This window comes from Sodiomyces alcalophilus (assembly GCF_042370955.1).
Source record: "Sodiomyces alcalophilus JCM 7366 unplaced genomic scaffold ACRALscaffold_2, whole genome shotgun sequence".
Lineage (NCBI taxonomy): Eukaryota > Fungi > Ascomycota > Sordariomycetes > Glomerellales > Plectosphaerellaceae > Sodiomyces > Sodiomyces alcalophilus.
The window spans coordinates 8,252,382-8,270,416 of NW_027263533.1; the positions used below are offsets into that span (position 1 = coordinate 8,252,382).

General features: G+C 37.6%; 2 protein-coding genes across 2 annotated transcripts; one reads left to right on the forward strand and one right to left on the reverse strand.

Moving 5' to 3' along the window:
* Positions 1 to 115: 115 nt before the first annotated feature.
* On the forward strand, positions 116 to 8,803 carry ACRALDRAFT_2018162 (uncharacterized protein; the record flags this gene model as incomplete). The annotated part of the gene is made up of 3 exons (XM_071019924.1): positions 116 to 168; positions 843 to 1,057; positions 8,793 to 8,803. 3 exons carry the CDS (start codon positions 116 to 118, stop codon positions 8,801 to 8,803), a joined length of 279 nt encoding a protein of 92 aa, XP_070878269.1.
* Positions 8,804 to 15,137: 6,334 nt separating this feature from the next.
* Positions 15,138 to 17,766, reverse strand: ACRALDRAFT_1041022 (uncharacterized protein). The gene is made up of 3 exons (XM_071015206.1): positions 17,463 to 17,766; positions 17,239 to 17,406; positions 15,138 to 17,174 (listed from the first exon to the last, which is right to left on the reverse strand). Exons 1-3 carry the CDS (start codon positions 17,578 to 17,580, stop codon positions 15,307 to 15,309), a joined length of 2,154 nt encoding a protein of 717 aa, XP_070878270.1. The 5' UTR covers positions 17,581 to 17,766; the 3' UTR covers positions 15,138 to 15,306.
* Between the last annotated feature and the right edge of the window lie 269 nt (positions 17,767 to 18,035).

An 18,035-nucleotide genomic window follows, 5' to 3' on the forward strand; every position in this document is an offset into this window, starting at 1 on the left:
AGTAACCCTATCTTTGGGATTTAACGTATCCTGGATCCACGTTTAAGCTTTTTAAGTTATCTATAGATAGCCTTATACGTAGTATAACGTACAGTTCGTAGCTCCCACGTTTTATATGGGTCCCGCCGGGATATTTTTGCGTGCTCCGGAGCGCGGTATCGTCTCTGTGTACGTAACGGGTAACTAATCCGCTACGGCCCTGTTTACAGTAGGGCCTACCTGCCCTAGTTAACGATACGGGCGTGTCGGCCTTAGCGGCAGAGTTACCGGCGCCTATTATCGACTAGCTATAAGCTGGGTAGTAGGGCTATCGGGCCCCCCCTATTTAACCCTTATCGTGCTTACTAAGATAGATAAGGGCTACCCGCGAATAGGGCCGGGTAATATAAAAAATTTTACGCGTGCCCCTAGCCGGATTTAAACCGACCTAACCGCCTCGTGGTTATATACCAGGGCACTACTAATACGCTATAGCGGCGCTATATAAGTAATCCCTCGTAAGACTACTTTACTGCGTTAAATTAAATCTGGGTTTATATAAATATATATCCTAATATCGGTTATAACTATAATAAATAAGACCTTAGTATTTATAGTTATTCTGATACCAGCGTTTTAGATATAATCGAAGATAGAACCATAACTTTAGGATATATTTACTATATAGGAAATAACTCCGTTAGTTAGACCTTAACTAAATAAAAAGTCCTTGCTTTATTAATAATAGAGGCCGAATATATAGCTCTTATAGAAGCTTTTAAAGAAGGAATCTATCTTTATAATCTACATAAAGATATACTATAGAGTCTAGGTCTACATTCTAATATAAGAGGCAATAATAGTAATAATAATAATAATAATAATAATAATAATAATAATAATAATAATAATAATAATAATAATAATAATAATAATAATAATAATAATAATAATAATAATAATAATAATAATAATAATAATAATAATAATAATAATAATAATAATAATAATAATAATAATAATAATAATAATAATAATAATAATAATAATAATAATAATAATAATAATAATAATAATAGTAATAATAATAATAGTAATAATAATAATAATAGTAATAATTAAGAATATTGATTTATATCTTTATATAATCTGTAATAAATATAAGTTATATATTATATCTTTCTTATACTGGAATAAGTATAATCAAAGCTAATAGTAATAGTAATAGTAATAGTAATAGTAATAGTAATAGTAATAGTAATAGTAATAGTAATAGTAATAGTAATAGTAATAGTAATAGTAATAGTAATAGTAATAGTAATAGTAATAGTAATAGTAATAGTAATAGTAATAGTAATAGTAATAGTAATAGTAATAGTAATAGTAATAGTAATAGTAATAGTAATAGTAATAGTAATAGTAATAGTAATAGTAATAGTAATAGTAATAGTAATAGTAATAGTAATAGTAATAGTAATAGTAATAGTAATAGTAGTAGTAAATTTCTTCTTTACCTCTACTGTACCTACTATACCTATATGTATACAACTACGGCTAGCTTATTCTTACTTCGTATAATAAGGTTAGGGAAAGCTATACTGATATTATTATACATTTATACTATAAACTGATAATAGAAATTAATAATAGTAAGTATTTATATAAATAATGTCTTAATAGTATAGTAGTGGTATACCTAGTATGTAATTAAGATAAGTGCTATACGGAAATCCCGCGTTTGTGGTATCATAGATATATGCGAACAGATTTATAAGAAGTAAAGATATATTAGTAAAAGTGTGAGCTCGTAGAGCTGTATAGGACCGCCGACTAATATCTATAATAGTCCTAGTAACTAAAAAGAGTGTGTATGACTAAGGTAAGGATTATTACGTATTAAGTACCCTCCTCCGTAAAGGAATTATCCCGATTACCACTATACTCTTTCGTATTCCGCGCTTATTTTTTCTCCGCGCTAGTAATAAAAGTCGAATAGATGTTTGTTATTAAAGCAAAATCGTTATGTTTTTTTTTCTATTTTTTTCTTTTCTTCGATACCTCGGGGACATATAATTAATCTACGCTCCTCGTATTCGCGGCATTCGTCGCGATGTGTTATTGGAATTATTCAGAATCCTCTAGCTAGTCTATGGATTAGGAGTTTTATCGCGATATAGAGGGGGCTTATATTTACGAAGATAACGGCTACTATTACGCCGATTATAGCTTCGCTAACTTCGGCCATAGTGCCTATAGTTATAGTTACGTCGAGGTTAGCTAAGTCGATTTCGGGTACACCGATTTCTTATGCTTTAGCGCCGTAGTATTCTTCTTTAGTTAGGCGATCTCCTTTTATAGGGTTCTGATTTACGTCTCTAGCGCGTTAATACTAGAATTCATTGTCGCTTAACTATCGTCGACTTTCTTATCGATTTATTATATTTCCGTTTACTACTTCCTATTATTATACTCTAGCTTATTAATCCTCGTGTAATTTCTCTCCTACCGTTTTAGTATTATATTAGCCCTATAATTAAGTTATTTCTAAAAGTCGTCCGTCTATTACGTGAGCCTATTATCGAAGTCTTTAGCTCTATCGTCTATTATCCTCTTAAGGCGCTTAATATAGTTATTTAATCTTACGTCTATAGCTTTTATCTCATCCGTTATTACGAGATTTGCCGCTAGCTAAGTTATCGTACTAGTCTAAGCAGTAGTAACGCTTAGCAGTTATGCCGCGGGGGCGATAATAGTGTTAGGATTAGCGGCCGTTTTCTTTTTCTTTCTAGGGTTCGAATCCATAAATTCTTATAGATCGCTAGGGGATACTAGTCGCTTCCGTTATTTATCGTGCTCGCCCTTCTATTGCTATTCTATAATATACTTAATGATAATATCTTAATTTATTATACTTAGCTAATCCGGCCCGATAGTCCCTTTATCTCTAAGTGCTAGTACGAGAATATAGTGCTTAACGGATAATCTTCCGGCTACTAATTTATTCTTAAGCCTAACTATAAGATCTATATAGTTAAAGAATATCGATCCTAATAATTAATTGACTTTTACCGCTATATATTAATCGATTACTCCCCCCGCCTATATAATAGTAAACCACTAATTAGCGAATATCTGCTTTACTCGGTTATCGCTATTTATCTATTATGTCTAACCTAAGTCGGCTATCTGCTATATAGCGGCTATACCGGCGGATAGTTATATAACCACGCTTAATTAAGGTTTAGGGGTTTATTACTATTAAGGGTCCGGTTATAGGCTAATCGTTAAATCGGGCGTTATTATCTATAATTATTCGGCCTCAGTAATCGTGTTTATATTATTAGGGCCGTTATCGCTATTACCGTTACACGGGCTAAAGTTATTATCTCCGTATAAATAGACGCTGCTATCTGATATTATAAAGTTTAAGTGGTCTATAGTCTGGAATCTATTATGCTTTACCGAGCTACCGTCCTAGGAATCCATTATAGACTCGGGGTCCTCCTAATATCCAAAAGTCTTAGTGTTAGCCAGCGCTCTTTCGAAAAGCTATAGGGTGTTTTTATGCTCCGGAAGATAGTTATCGTCTCGTATACGTTTCTTCACGGCGTTCTACTCGTTCTATTAGTTCTTTATTTAGCGCTTTGCCCCGTTAATCCAAATATAATATACGGCCTGCTAGGCCTTGAATAGGTAAGGGCTTATATTATATTTACCGATAAATTTATTAAAGTTATCTATCTTCTTATTAGTGCTACCCACTATAATTATTTAACTCGTATAGAATATTATAGTTACCTTCCTTTCCTAATTATTTCGTCTCTATTCTGCGGATAAAAATAGCAGGACGTTATAAAACTACTCGTATAAGCGGTAGTCTTTATAAAGATATTTCGAGACGTTATGGAATAGCTTAATATTTTCCTTAGTCTTATTAAAAATAAACCACCGTTTACTAAGGTTCGCTAAGATATCCCTCTTCGCTATCTTAGATTATAGGGTTAGCCGTGTTCGGGACGCTATAGTTAGTATATTCGTTTATAGAAGGCTGGAATATCGCTTATTATCGATATAAAGGCAATTAAAGTGTGTCTGGTACTATAGAATCCCGAGAACTTGGGTAAGAGGTATAAGCTATCGTTAAAGCTTTAGGTTAGGGGAAGTTATACTCTTATACTCTATTCTAAGTATAGCTGGGTTAAGCGAGAATAGAAATTAATATAAGAGATATTTAATTACGCCTTCTTTACGGAAACGGTAAGTTATTTCGCGTGCTTTCTTCCGTTTATATAGTCTTTCTTATAGGGGATATAATTACGTTTATCTTCGTGTAAGTCGTTCTTTTGGCTTTTTATATAAGGGAGTGGGTCTAACTATAAAGGGATATATATAAGGTAAAAAGGGGGTAAGTAAGGGGTAAGGGAAAGGAGAGAAAGGGGGAAAAGGAGTTTTTTTTATCGTTAAGAGTGCTTAGCCTCCTTATATTAGATTTCGTTTTCTTTTAGTTAATTCCTTCGGAGCTTATCTTATAATATTCTTTGTTATCCCTATATTGGCCGTGTAGTAGTAATAATTCGATATACCTTTAATATCCTTATCTACTAGCTTCGACTATCCTCTTTTCTATCTTATCGTTACTTATCGTCTAGCCTGCTAGTTCTGCTATTATAATCGGATTCTGCCTTTTAAAGTCGTAAACTATATCGCTCGCGTTCTTTATAAGTAGCTATTATAGGTATCACTTATCGTATTATACCGGCTAACCTTTCTATTTAACTAGATACTCCGTTTATAGACGCCCTCTAGATCTTATTACTTATCCCCTTTATAGTCTTTTAATCTTATAGGACCTTTACTTATTATTATCTCCGTTAACCACTATAGACCCTGGCTTTATCCGCTCCCTGCTTAAAGGGTCTTCTATTAGCGCCGGTATTAGCTGTATAATCGATACCACTCTATAAATTCTTTATAACCGGGGAAAGTCTAGTTTATATACTAATAGATTAATTACCCTAATAATAAAAAACGGTCTAACTCTCTACTATAACTATTTTCTTAAATCCTTTATATATCCGGGCAGCTTATATCCTTTATATAATCGTAGGTAAACCGAGTCTTCTACATTAAAGCTATACGGCTATCGCGTTATATTATATCGTTATTTTATATCGGCTATCGTAATTACTACTAGGTGCTCTGCCTTTTATTAGTATACTTATCTAATACACTTAGTCTATTCCCTGTTATACGTTTATAGAACGCCCGTGCCGACTATTAGGTCTACTACCGTCTAAGGACGGAATCTAAGCAGGAATTCGTTTAGTAAGGTATTAAACGTTTCGGTATACGCTTAATTTAGGGCGTATTATACTACTAGAATGATATTTAGCTATAGAATATCGCTTATAGAAGTATAATACCGTAAAGTAATTTCTATTAACTAGTTCTTTTACTTAGATAATCCGTTAGTTTATATATACTATGCTATCGAGATTACTAGTAGCACTCCTAGTGCCTTAAATAACTCGCGCCAGAATTCGGATATAAATTTATGATCTTTATTAGATATAATCCTTATTAGTAAGCCCTAATCTATTAGCTAGAGTATTCGAAGTAATAGTTCCGCCAAATCCTTAACCGTGTATATCGAATATCCGGGAATAAGAATCGTTTTTTACTAGTCTTATAGGTGACTATAAGTCAGGTATCGAGTCTATTTACTAGTTTATCTTTAATTCTCTAGAAAGGTTATTAGTATACGGTAAAAGGCAAACCGACTATAAAGTCGATCGTGATTATAAAGAAAGGTGTTATCGGCGGCGGGATCGGTTATAGCTTTTTAAGCGGCTTGTATCGATCTATAATATTCTTTAGGTATACTAGGTAGTGTTTTATCTAGTCTACCACGGCGCGTACTTTACTTTTAAAGCTAAAGTTGTTTTTGGCGTGTATTATTTATTTTTTACCGAAGTAGTAATTACTATTATATACTATTTATAGAACCTTTTAAAAAGTTTACGGGGCACCACTAACCTTAGTTAATTTGCTTCTCCGAGTATATATAATAGTCTGTTTTTAAGCCGGGTTAGCAGGGGTCTTATTAGTCTGCTACTAGAAGTTCGTCTATTAGTCTGTCTCGTGTTAACTTTATCGATTATAGCTTTATATTTCGGATCCTCCTGATATACCTATTAAAACTCCCTCTTTAAATTATCTAGTATCGCGTAATCCACTACTATATATATCAAAGAGTATTCGTCTATGTCTATTAGCAGCCTTAGGTCCGAAATAGCTATATATACTACTAATACTTCGTTATATTCGGCTTATATATTGTCTAATTCCCTATTATAAGCTTATTTCTTCTTATCCGTTCTCTTCGCTTTTTTAGTTCCTATTAGTGCTTTAGAGTCCTTATCGTTTACTATTAGTAGTCGGGATAATACGTTTAATACTATGTTTTACTATCCCAGGATATAATAGATATCTAGGCGAAATTAACTAAGAGCAATAGACGCCGTTATTAGGCGCGGGTTTAGTTTATTAACGTTTATCGTTTTTAAAGATATTTATCTAACTATTCCCTTAGTTACTTAATAATTAGTAAGAACCACTATAGGCTTATAGCAGGATTATAAACGTGTTCGGAGTATTTAAAAAGCCTAGACCAGGGCGTAGATCTCTAGCTCTGTTGCTTTATATCGCGATTCCGCTATTATTAGCTTCCTTAAGACGAAAAGTATCGGATAAATAGTATTAACTAGGATTTTACTATTATCCTACGGCTTTACTGGATAAAAGAGGAATACTCTTAGACCGTTTATACTAGCGTCTAGGTTTAGGAAAATAGTTTTATCGGGGATATAGTGATATAACCTTATTTCCTTTATAACTTACTTTTATATAATTTTAAAAACCTGTCGTTTATTATCTATAGGTTTATAAGTTAACTTACCTATCTATTTCTGCCTTAAATGCTTAGGTGCGTATACAGTAGTCTATTTAGTCTCTTTTACGTTATTAAGTATAGTCGTTTTCCGTCGCTATAAAGGCTCAACCTTAGCCCGGAACCACTAGATAAATCGCCGTAAAAATCCCACTTTGCGAACGTATATCTTTAAATCGCTAAGCTTTTCGGGTATTTTAATTTACCATAGAGCTTTAATGTAATCGGATATAGTATATAAACCTAAGCCGTCCACCTTAAGACTGAGTAATCGCACCGAAATATACGTATAAAACGATTTTACCGGGGATAGTGATAGCTGAATATCTTCGAATAGTTTTAGTATAGTCCTAAGATATTCTATATACTCCTCGAAAGTGTCTAAGAAAATAATAATATCGTTAATATACGCCTTATAAAAGTGACGATACTTAAATAGTCTCTGGTTTATAAACTGTTATATAAACGGTAGTGAGTTACGAAAGCCTATTAGTATTATTTTCGGGCGCTCTAAGCCTTTAGGGGACACGATTATTATCCTCTTTTTATACTCTGCCTTTACTAGCAGCTAATAGAAAAATAAGCTAGCGTTAAAAACGCTAAACCACTTCTTTCCCTATAGATACTAAATAACTTTATCCTATAATAGGATCGGATATATATCCGGCAGAACAGCGGCGTTAAGCTTCCGCAGGCCTATAACTAGTCTGCCCTTTTTAGCTTTTATGCTATACACTATACTATAGATACTAGGAAAGCGAAAGGAGTCGGTAGCTTCTGCTATACTATATATCAGACTTTATATATCCCGTCGAACTTATCGTCGAGTAGGCTATAATCTTCTCCGCTAAGTTAACAAGGCCTCGAGTATAAGTTTATCTTTTACTAACCGTCGACTAAAGCGACCCGTATCCGTTTATTAGGAGGTAAAGGTATAATTACTTTATCGCGCTATATATTAAAGGATTCTAATAACTTAACGATTTCCCGAGCCTTTAGTAAGTTTATAGTATATATATACACGCCGTCCTTTATTATAATCTTAGGTACGTCTTCCGGCCATTCGGTCTTTATATCGCTATGCTTTTCTCTATCTACTCTTAGTTTATCGTATTTACCGTTCTTTATTATATCGTCTACTATAATCTGCACGAGTTCCTCGGGGGTGGCTCTTAGTAATTAGCGTACTAACTTAGAGTCCTTAAACTCTCCGTAATTGTCCACTGCTATTAACGTATAAGCGTTTATCTAGTTAACTTCTTTAACTTCCTTATCGTTCTATAAGTCTATTAGTTGGCCTATTCCTTTATTTCTACATAGGACTTTTAGTTGATCCGAATTATTTATATAATACACTACCTTAGGGGTATTTATATCGTAGATATATCGTAGATATATGGTATCGTATCGTATCGTGTTTCGGATCTAGATTAAGGTCAAATTCATAGTCCTTAGGTAAGTTTATATACTATATAGGCATAAATATAGCTATATATAGCGGCACTATAATAGTCTGCGCTATTATAACTCGGCGTTAGTATCTGCCTATAGGCTTTGTACGATACCCGATAATTAGGATTCGTATACTATAATATCCTGCTATCCTTAGGGTGCCGCAGATATATAGGATATTAACGCTAAACGTCTTTAAAAAGGTTCCTCTAAGCAGTATATTTAGCTTTAGTTCGTTAATCACCTAGGCTATAATTATAAAGTGACTTATAACTAGGGTGTCTCGGATATAGCCGCTTATATAAAAGTCGAAAGTGGCTACCTCCTATACTTAGATTATTCCCGTAAATCCCTTTCTTAGCTTTGGCTTTACGGCTTTCCTGTATTAGATATTCTTTCTGTGTTCCGCTAGCTAGTTTCTAATAACTAGGATTAAGGTATATCCGGAGTCTATATAGACTTCTATAGTTTTATTATCCAGTATAAACTTAACCGCTATCCTCTAGTGTGTGTGTCGCTTAAATCCAGGTTTAGCTAACGCCTATACGTTAATAATCTTATATATCTTTAATATAAAGTGATAGCTAAGCTTATCGGGCTTAGGTAGTCTTAGTGGCTCTATATCAGCTAGTATCGACTTAGCCTCCTTATTAGTTAACTATATATATATAGCTTCGGATCCGTGCTATATATCGGTGGATTATAGTGGGTCCTCTATATAGATCTGGGTTTATCTAGTGGTTCTAGTATTAGGTCGTCTATATAGATCCCTGACTCGGATAGTGTCTCCGGTCCCTTTAGTATTATTAGCCTAGTCGTTACTAGAAGAATAAGGGCTTTATAAAGTCCCTATCCTTTAGGCTTTGCCTCTGTATAGCTGTTCAAGAACACGTATTGGAATAGCTATATATTACTAATGAAGTAGGTATCGTATTTTCTATATTAGTGTATCGGTGGCTTAGGCGACTAAGGTATAGCGGGAGTTTATAGGGTCTATTATTAGCGTGTAATAGTTCCCTTCTAACTTACGTTTATACGTTTATTAGCTATTTACGCGAGGTTAGCCGATCTGGCCTATAAAATAAGAATAATAAACGTTAATTTTATTATCGGCTAAGTCCTCTTTATTAATCTTATAAATATATATCTCCTCGCCTTCGCTAAGTACTTTATTAATAAGAACGTAACCCTTTTTATATAAGTCCTTTTTATCGGTATCTTTACCGGGATCGTCCTCCGCTATATACACTACTTAGTGGTTATAATTACTATTACTTCTTACCTATTATCGTATACGTTATTAATACGGGTAACGTTCTTCGCGGAACCAGTATCCGCCTTTACGGAATTAATAGCCCCCGCGACCACGATTGCCGCGGTTATTACTGCCTTAACGATTCTAGAAAACTCTATTATAATTACTAAAATTATTTACCTATAGTCGGCCTTTTCCGAAGCCGCTATAGTTACTAAATCGGTTTCCGCTATTATTAAATCGACTTTTTTTAAGCCCTCCGCCCTAGCATCCCTAGTTTATATACTCGTTAGCTTTATTTATATTATCTATAGGGGTTACCTTTACCGTATATATAATTAAGCGGTTCTCGGGGACCGTCTATATAGGGACGTTATTACCGGTTACGGTCCACTAAGTCGATAAGGGTCCTAGCTAGTCTACTCGGAATATACCGTGCTATAGTTAGTATCTAAGTAAAGGCTATCGATTAGTAATCTAGTCTTCGATCTATCTAATAAATTCGTCTAGATATCTGTTTATATCGGGCTATATATAGATTTCTTATAGCGATAGATCGATCCGGTTCTAGATCTCTTATTATATATCTAGGTTAGTTTAGGAGTTAACTCTAGAAGCTCTGTATAGTTAAGTAAGGTGGTTCGCCTATTCGGCGAAGGCTTTCCCGTTAACGATATCTCTAGCTATAAACCGTAGGTTTATTATCTTTACCGCTACTATCTCTAGATTACTTTACTAGTATCTACGAAGTGCCGTATACTATCCGTTTAAAGAACGACGTACCTTACTGCGTTGCGTGGTTATAAAGCTAGTTAGCTACTAGGAGGCGGCTTCGTCTACGAATAGCGTATATAGGTTAATACGGGCTTCCTTTGCTATGTCGGGAGTGGGTACCTATTCCTTAATATTCTTAATAAAAAGTTCGACGTTATACCAGAGTAATTTATTACCGGAAATAGACTAGGGAGTAGAGCTTAGCTATATATATTTAGGAGGGCTAAAAAGTCCGATTATTATTAGTTTATAGCGGAATCCCTGCTAGCTATTATTACTCTAGGCGGTATTATTATTATTATTTCTATTTCTATGTCCGCTTACTGCCTTGGTAATAGTTACCGCTCTTATAGCGAAAAGACTTATTATTTATTAGAATTAATCCTATATAAGTATAACTGTTACGGGATTTATAGGTAGCTACGGAGAGGTTTATAGGGTTATCTATTATCGTTAATCCTATTATTGCTACCAATTTCCCTGGCTTTATATGCCAGAGCTAGAGGCGCGTGCCTGTCTATTAGTGTCTATTCTGGCTAGCTCGCGTAATAGCGGTTCCTAGGCTACTAAGGGTTCCTAAGAAGTGTAGGGTGGTGAGTAACTATCCTCTAGGGTCCATAAAGTTAGTGCCGTAGAGTCTTAGCTAGCCGGTTACTATATATATAACTCCTCGAATAGGGGTCTACGGGGAGGGTTAATATTTAGAGATATTAATTAACTATTAACGGTGTGTAGCCTGTTCTTAACCGAAGACTGCTATTTAAAACGATCGACTATTTACCTGCCTTACATGCTATATAGGGGGTTCTGGCTATTCTAATAGGAGTGAGTTCTGCTATAGCTTTGGCTTTTACTGATATTTAAGTCTCTGAGTATGGCTATGAGAGTTGCCTTTACCGCCTAGTTATCTATCTCCTACTATAGTGGGAAGGTTGGTCTGTTATCTATGGGTGAACTTCTATTATTATATCTGGCTATCTGATGTGTATCGCGATGTTCTCTTATAGCCTTATTATATAGAGTTAATCCTTCCTGTCTACGGATTATGATAGCTCCGTCGGGTATATTGTATTAGGCTACCCACTCTGGGTACGCTTAGATAAACTTATGGATAGAGAATAATTCTTTCTCGGTAGTTATTAGTGGTTCTATTTATAATAAAGATGCTGGCGTTATAAAGTCTTAATAGAGTAGGAGATAAGTGGCGGATATATAGAGTTCGTATTTTATAAGAGGGGTAAGGTTTATGGCTATATAGATAATGTAGAAGGTGGCTATAGTAAGATTATATAAAAGGTGTACCTATATATAGATAACGTAATCGATCATAAAATAAGGTTATCGAGAGGGAGGGAATAAAAATAAAGGAAAAGTGGTAGAAATATAAGTCTATTACGGCGTGATAATATTAGATATTAGTAAGGTGTTACTGTATAAGGATATAAATAAAACGGTGGAGACGTTCTGTTATTTTATAAGGTTAATCTACTACTTACCGGCGTTTCGGTAAGTGACTGCAGATTTTATAGAGTGTTTATACGGTTCTTCTATTAGGGTCCGAGAGGAATCCGGGGTGTATGCGAGCAGGATACTCGTCGACGGCGGCGGGGTCGAAAGAAAAGTAAGGGGTTAGAGTATAGTATATAGCGAACGATAGCATAATTCAGTTACTCCTATTTACTATACGGAAATCCCGTGTTTATAGTATTATAGACGTGTACGAACAGATTTATAAGAAGTAAAGATATATTAGCAAAAGTGTAAGCTCGCAGAGCTTTATAGAACCGTAGACTAATATCTATAACGGTCTTACTTACTAATAAGAGTATGTGTAACTAAGCTAAGGATTGTTAGGTATTAGTAACTACCTTACCAGGAAGATATAGGGGGAAGATACAGTTCTTCATAGTTATACAGGCTGGCAAGTATTGCTAAAAGATTTATCGCAACTATTAAAATAATAGTTGCTGGATAGGTTAATCGTTGTGGAGTTTTCTGCCGTTGTAACTAGAAAAGAAAATAGAAAACAAAATCAAGCTTCCTATTCCGGAGGCTTGATCGATCTACAATATACTTAGTACAATCTACAATCTACAATCTACAGTTATAATATATAATCTACAATCTAGAGAATTCGCTTAAAAATATAATAGTTATAAGAATTATAATAGTTATAAAGATCGAATAGATAACTTTAAGGATACAAGCTACGGGTAGATAATGCTATACTACTATAAATCTAATAATTATTAAGCAGTCGTCTAATTCCCATACTTAAGGCCTAAGCCATATCACCCACTATAGAGTAACATCTAAAAAGGTATTTTTTACTATACCGCTATACAACGGCAGATAATTATACTAGTGGTTGCCAAGTTACATAATAACGCAATCGTCCACCAGTGGCTAGCAGCTATTAACAGCTGTTCTATAACTGTACCTTTACACCCTATTCTCCCGGTAAGGTAGGTTAGTTCGAACCAGCCTAGAGGCGTATATAAAAAGGAACACCTTTTCTTTTTTACGCTACTCGGAACCTATTCTTAGGGGCCCTTATCTGCCTTAGCACGTAGATAAGGGTTAAATAGGGGGCCGCTTACATCCACCTTCCGCCCGGCTTCGCTAGTCGATAATAGGTGCTACGGGGGAGTTAGTCGCCTTACTATAGAAAAACAAGAAAACGGTACCGCGCTATCCCTAAGGGTATAAATAAAATACGCCACGTTACTTCCACGATATAGAGGCAACCTCTTACGCTATTATATAAGCGTTTACGAAGGTATATAACCTACGGTAGCCCTACCTATAGCTATATATAGAGAGTAGGAGAAGCTTAGAAGCTTTTACACCCTAGGAAGCGCATATACTAGCCCGTAGTAGGCCCGTAGGGGCTCGCTAGCCCTAGGGCACACGGGGCGTATAAAAATAAAAAGAGAATAATCAGGCATGCGCTGTTAATCGAAGTATAGTGGGTAAGCAAAAGTGGCAATTATAAATACCCTACTACCGCGTTACAGCGCGTTTTCCTCCTTTAACACCATTAACCCTTTAACTTTAAAAATTCGTTAAAAATCAGAAAATACCCCTAATTACGCCGCGCGTCGAGTCTTCGCCTTATAAACGGACCCCTATTACGCACGCCTATTTTAGTGGGCTTAGTCAAAGGGAGTTAGGGATCAAATTCAATATATGTCTAGGGTTAGTATCTAGCATCGCGCGCCGCTACGAATTATAAATATCAGCTCGATTAAAACCATGGTCTGGCCGCCCCTAGGCCCTTAATACGTATAAAAAAAGACGTATCCTATATACTATCGGTATTAACCCTTTTATATCACCTACTAAATTAAAGCTTAAGCTAGGCCTTCCTTGCCTGCTTAAAACACCCTATTATACGATACCTTTGTTTATAGGGCTTCCAGCACTCCCGCGCGCTACGCCGGCCGACCCTGACCCTAAGGCACGCGCAAATACGTTTAGAGTGGTGCCTACGCCAGCCCCTAAACCCCTGGACTAGTAGAAACGGGTTATCTTTTCGGATAAAACCATAGTCGCGCGTGGAGAAGGGCAGAGGCAGAAATGGGTTTTCTGCCATGCTATAAATTAACTTTATCGATACGTTATACCTTTACTAATAAATTTATAGGGAAAGCGACTTTAATATAATATTATCTAGCCTCGTAATAAAGCCTACGCGCTATTTATAGATATTCTAGGCCGGCTTTTCGTATAATAAACGCACCGAATTAATCGCCCTTTACGGGGACCCTGATACGCCGCGTAGAGGCGTTACGGCAGCCGTTATTAAGCGCACGCTTAAAGAAGCGCTTCCTACGATATACGAACCAGGCAGTATATTCGTTTAAGATAACGCTGCTATATATAAGGCGCGCCTCGTTTAAAATTAGTTACTGCTATAGGGTCTAGAGAATAAGGTTACTATTCTGGATTAGCCGCCGTATTTACCTGATCTTAATCCTATTAAAAACCTATAGAAAATACTAAAAGAGAGGATCGTTTTACGGAATCCTACTCTAGTAAAGATAGGCTTTACGATAACCTTATACGAATTACTCTGCCGGGCCGCGGAGGAGGTATGGAACGATTTTAAAGAGGAGCTTTTATAGGCTCTAATTGAATCGATGCCGCGAAGGGTTAAGGCTTATATCGCGGCTGGGGCGTGGTACACAAAGTATTGAAAAGATATAACTAGATATTCCTTTTGTACGGTTATTCCCCTCTATAAATCTGATTTTTCCGAAATTTTATAAGTAGTATTCGTAAAGTTATTTATATTCGTATTTAAAGAGTTAAAATAAGGTTCTCGTGATAACATTTAGATATAGGTCGCCTAATCGCCACTTTTGCTTACTCACTATACGAAGTCGGCTTTAAAGCCGCTACGGGCAACGTTATAGGCTTTCTAGTATAGAAGCCGCGCAGTTCGTACTAGTAGATAAGTTAGTACCGGGGCCGCCACAGCCCCGTATAAGGCACTAATTCTTAAAAGAGGAGAGTATAGAGGTTTTTATCTAAGTCTTATACCAGTTCCCTAAGTCTTATACGATGGTTTTCCCCTATATAGGTATTAAAAAAGGGCCGTATAGTTAGAATTTCTGGCTCCTAGACTACCTAGGTAGTAGAAGGATAGCGGAGTAAGATAATAAATAAATAAATAATTATAGATAGTATTTATAATATAGATTAGTAATAAAGATTAACGATATAGATAGATAATAATATTAATTATTATATAGATTTATAGGAAGATTAGGGTCTAATAGGAACTATAGTCGGAATAACTAAATAATAGTCGGAATAATTCGAACCTTATTATATACCCGTACTGTACCACCTCAGGGAAGCCCAAGCTCACTGAGATAATATATGGGCGCCATTATTGACTAGGTAGTCCTGCTACGGCTGCCCCAGCAGAAGCAGCACCGCCCAAGCTAGTGATATGATGCGCAATGTCGATGGTAGCAAGCCAGTACATCGATATAAAAACCAACACATGCAAGGCTAAACAATAGGTTGCGAACAAGTTCCGACTGGTGCGGGACGCGAGCACCATTCGCGTCATCGTATACACGATTCGTTCAGGTAAGCTCATCCGCTTATACGCCCTTGCCGATTCGCGACCGCGGAACTGCGCGAATGGGGAAATGTTGGCCTCGTATGCCTGTTGGTACCTCTCCATCCCCACGCCTGCGTCAGTTGAGGGCCCCATGGCCACGGTCGAGGGGTTTTGATTCGATCTAAATGCAGTCGATGATGATGATGATGACGGCCCGGTCCTGTTGTACGTCGACACGTACCTCGCCCTCTCGTATAAATTTAGGTTGTCTTTTTGAAGTGCAACAATTTGCTGCCTCAGTTGGGACACCGTGCGATGGCACTCGGACAAGTCCCCTTCCAATTGTGCATTCTTCTTCCTAAAACGGTCGCGCTGAGCAGTGACCATAGGAAGTATTCCCGCACCGTTACCTACAGGCTCTCCACCTGAGAACCGGGTATCAATGCCACTAATTATGGAAGACGTGGGTGATGTCCTGGCCCCTTTCTTGCCAGATGGCGGGGAAGGGGCGTAACGGCTCATCGCCATTGACGCACCAGACGGGAATCCATTGGATAACTCAGCTTGAAGGTTCTCCAAATCGCTCTCCAACTTCTCATTGAGGAGTCGCGTTCGTTCCAAGTCAGCATTCGTCTGAGACAAATCCTCCTGGAGCTCTTCAAGCTTCACCTGGAGATCTTGGTGAGAGACACGAAGAATGGTCAGTTCATCACCTAGCTTTTTGTTGCGGGCGAGAAGCAGATTTTCCAAACTGTCCTCTTCAGTCTTGGTAACCTTTCCGACGTCATCCTTTCCAATAAGGACGTGATCATCTTCGCCTGTAGCGAACTCGATACTCTTAAGAACATCTAGTTCCTGCTTAATCTCGTCGTAGTCGCTCCACTTCCGCAGCTTCGCCTTGAGCCCATCCTTTTCTTCCTTGAGTAGCACAGCGTCTCTCGCCAACAATCCCAGGCGCATATCAAGATCGCGTTTCAGTCCCTCCTTTTCCTTCCTGGAGGCATCAAGTTTTCGGATCAGCGATGAGTTCTCTGATCGCATGCGTACGTAAGTTGGATCATCGCCTAAGGCGGTGGTCCGCGCGGAGACACGGGTCTTGGTCCTCGCAAGGTCAAGACGTAAGTTCTCGTTCCGTGCTTCTAGCTCGGCTACCCTGGCGCTCGTGCGCTCCAGATGAGCGTGAAGCATCTCAGTCTCGGCATTTACAACGTAGCCCCTCGGACTGGGTTGATCCTCATCAATGGACTGACCAAGCCTCTGGTTCACCTCATAGCTAGCCTTGACTCCTTTAAGAAGTCGCTCTTGATTGTCTACTTTCTCTTCAAGGGCCTTTTCTTTTGCTGTCCAGTTATCCTGTTTTTCATTCAGGACGGCCATCCAGGATGACTCGACATCCGTCACTCGCTTCGCGAAGGCGTCTTCTAACTCATTTCGGGCGGTAACTTCCGCTTGCAGTCCCATCTCGGTAATTTCGAGCTGGGTGCTTAGTTTGTTGATGGACTGTTGCAGTCTCTCATTTTCCTTGGCCATCTTGGGCAACGTATCCTCCGAGGCTATCATGGAGTCCAGCGAAGCCTCTAAGAGTGGGTACGGGTCTGGCGCTTCTGACAAGCATGCATAGGCCTTAAGGAACATAGAGTTGACGGATTTGGCGTGGTTCGTCAGGAGATCGATGAACGACTGGTAGGCTACGTAAATCCCGTCAGCCGTGGTAAGCCATGGGTTTTTGATATTCCGGAAAGTGGTATATACCTTTGAGAAGGCCCTTAATTTCAGCCAATTTGGAGGCATCATCAAGCTTGCGAAATTGCTTGGTTTTTTGCGCCAGGTCCCTCCGTTGAACAATAGAGTTTCGCTGACACGAGACGACCTCGGTGGCTGTGTTATCCAATTCTGACATGAGGGTAGTGTAATCGATGCCTAAGTTAAGTCAGTGGAAGAAGCATAGAGTGTGGCAACCAACCGATAACACATACTTCTCCAAGCAGATATCGCATGTTGAATTTTGTTCCTGCCTTCGGAAGCTTGTTCAAGGATTTGAATACGAGCATTGGGGATGGCCGGAGCGGATGAGACTCCCTCAAGTTCGGACATGATTGCTTTTCCGTGGTAGGATCAGTGAGCCGGAAAGTTAGAACGTCGCCGCATGGTTGGTAATTAATATTGCCTCGAGGATAAACGCGATGCCTAGTCCACGGTTGTGTTGTGGCCGGAATAGCTGTGGGCGACTTCTGAGCTTTCCAGATTAGGTGTGCAGAAATGTATTCCGTGAAATTCGACACCTATGCCCACAATTACAGAACATTACGGCTGAGTGTATACGAATATATTGCATGGGCCTTGTTAGGCGGGTCACGTGACCCGCCCAAGGCAGGCCACTAGATAGGCGTTTACCTTCTACAGTTTTAGGGGGGGATTTTCCCTTTTATAATAATAATATTATCACGGCCACGATTAGCATAGCTTTTCTTAATAGTGACTCGGGGGAGGCTATAGCTATTCTATTCTAGCTAATCCCGATATTTCTATCCTTTATTTTTATTATTAGA

Bases quoted from the DNA above. Each gene is read 5' to 3' on its own strand.
- ACRALDRAFT_1041022 (XM_071015206.1), bottom strand. From the start codon at position 17,580: ATGTCCGAACTTGAGGGAGTCTCATCCGCTCCGGCCATCCCCAATGCT. The intron at 17,407-17,462 runs GTATGTGTTATC...GACTTAACTTAG, and splicing joins TGCGATATCTGCTTGGAGAA to GCATCGATTACACTACCCTC. The intron at 17,175-17,238 runs GTATATACCACT...GGATTTACGTAG, and splicing joins AATTAAGGGCCTTCTCAAAG to CCTACCAGTCGTTCATCGAT.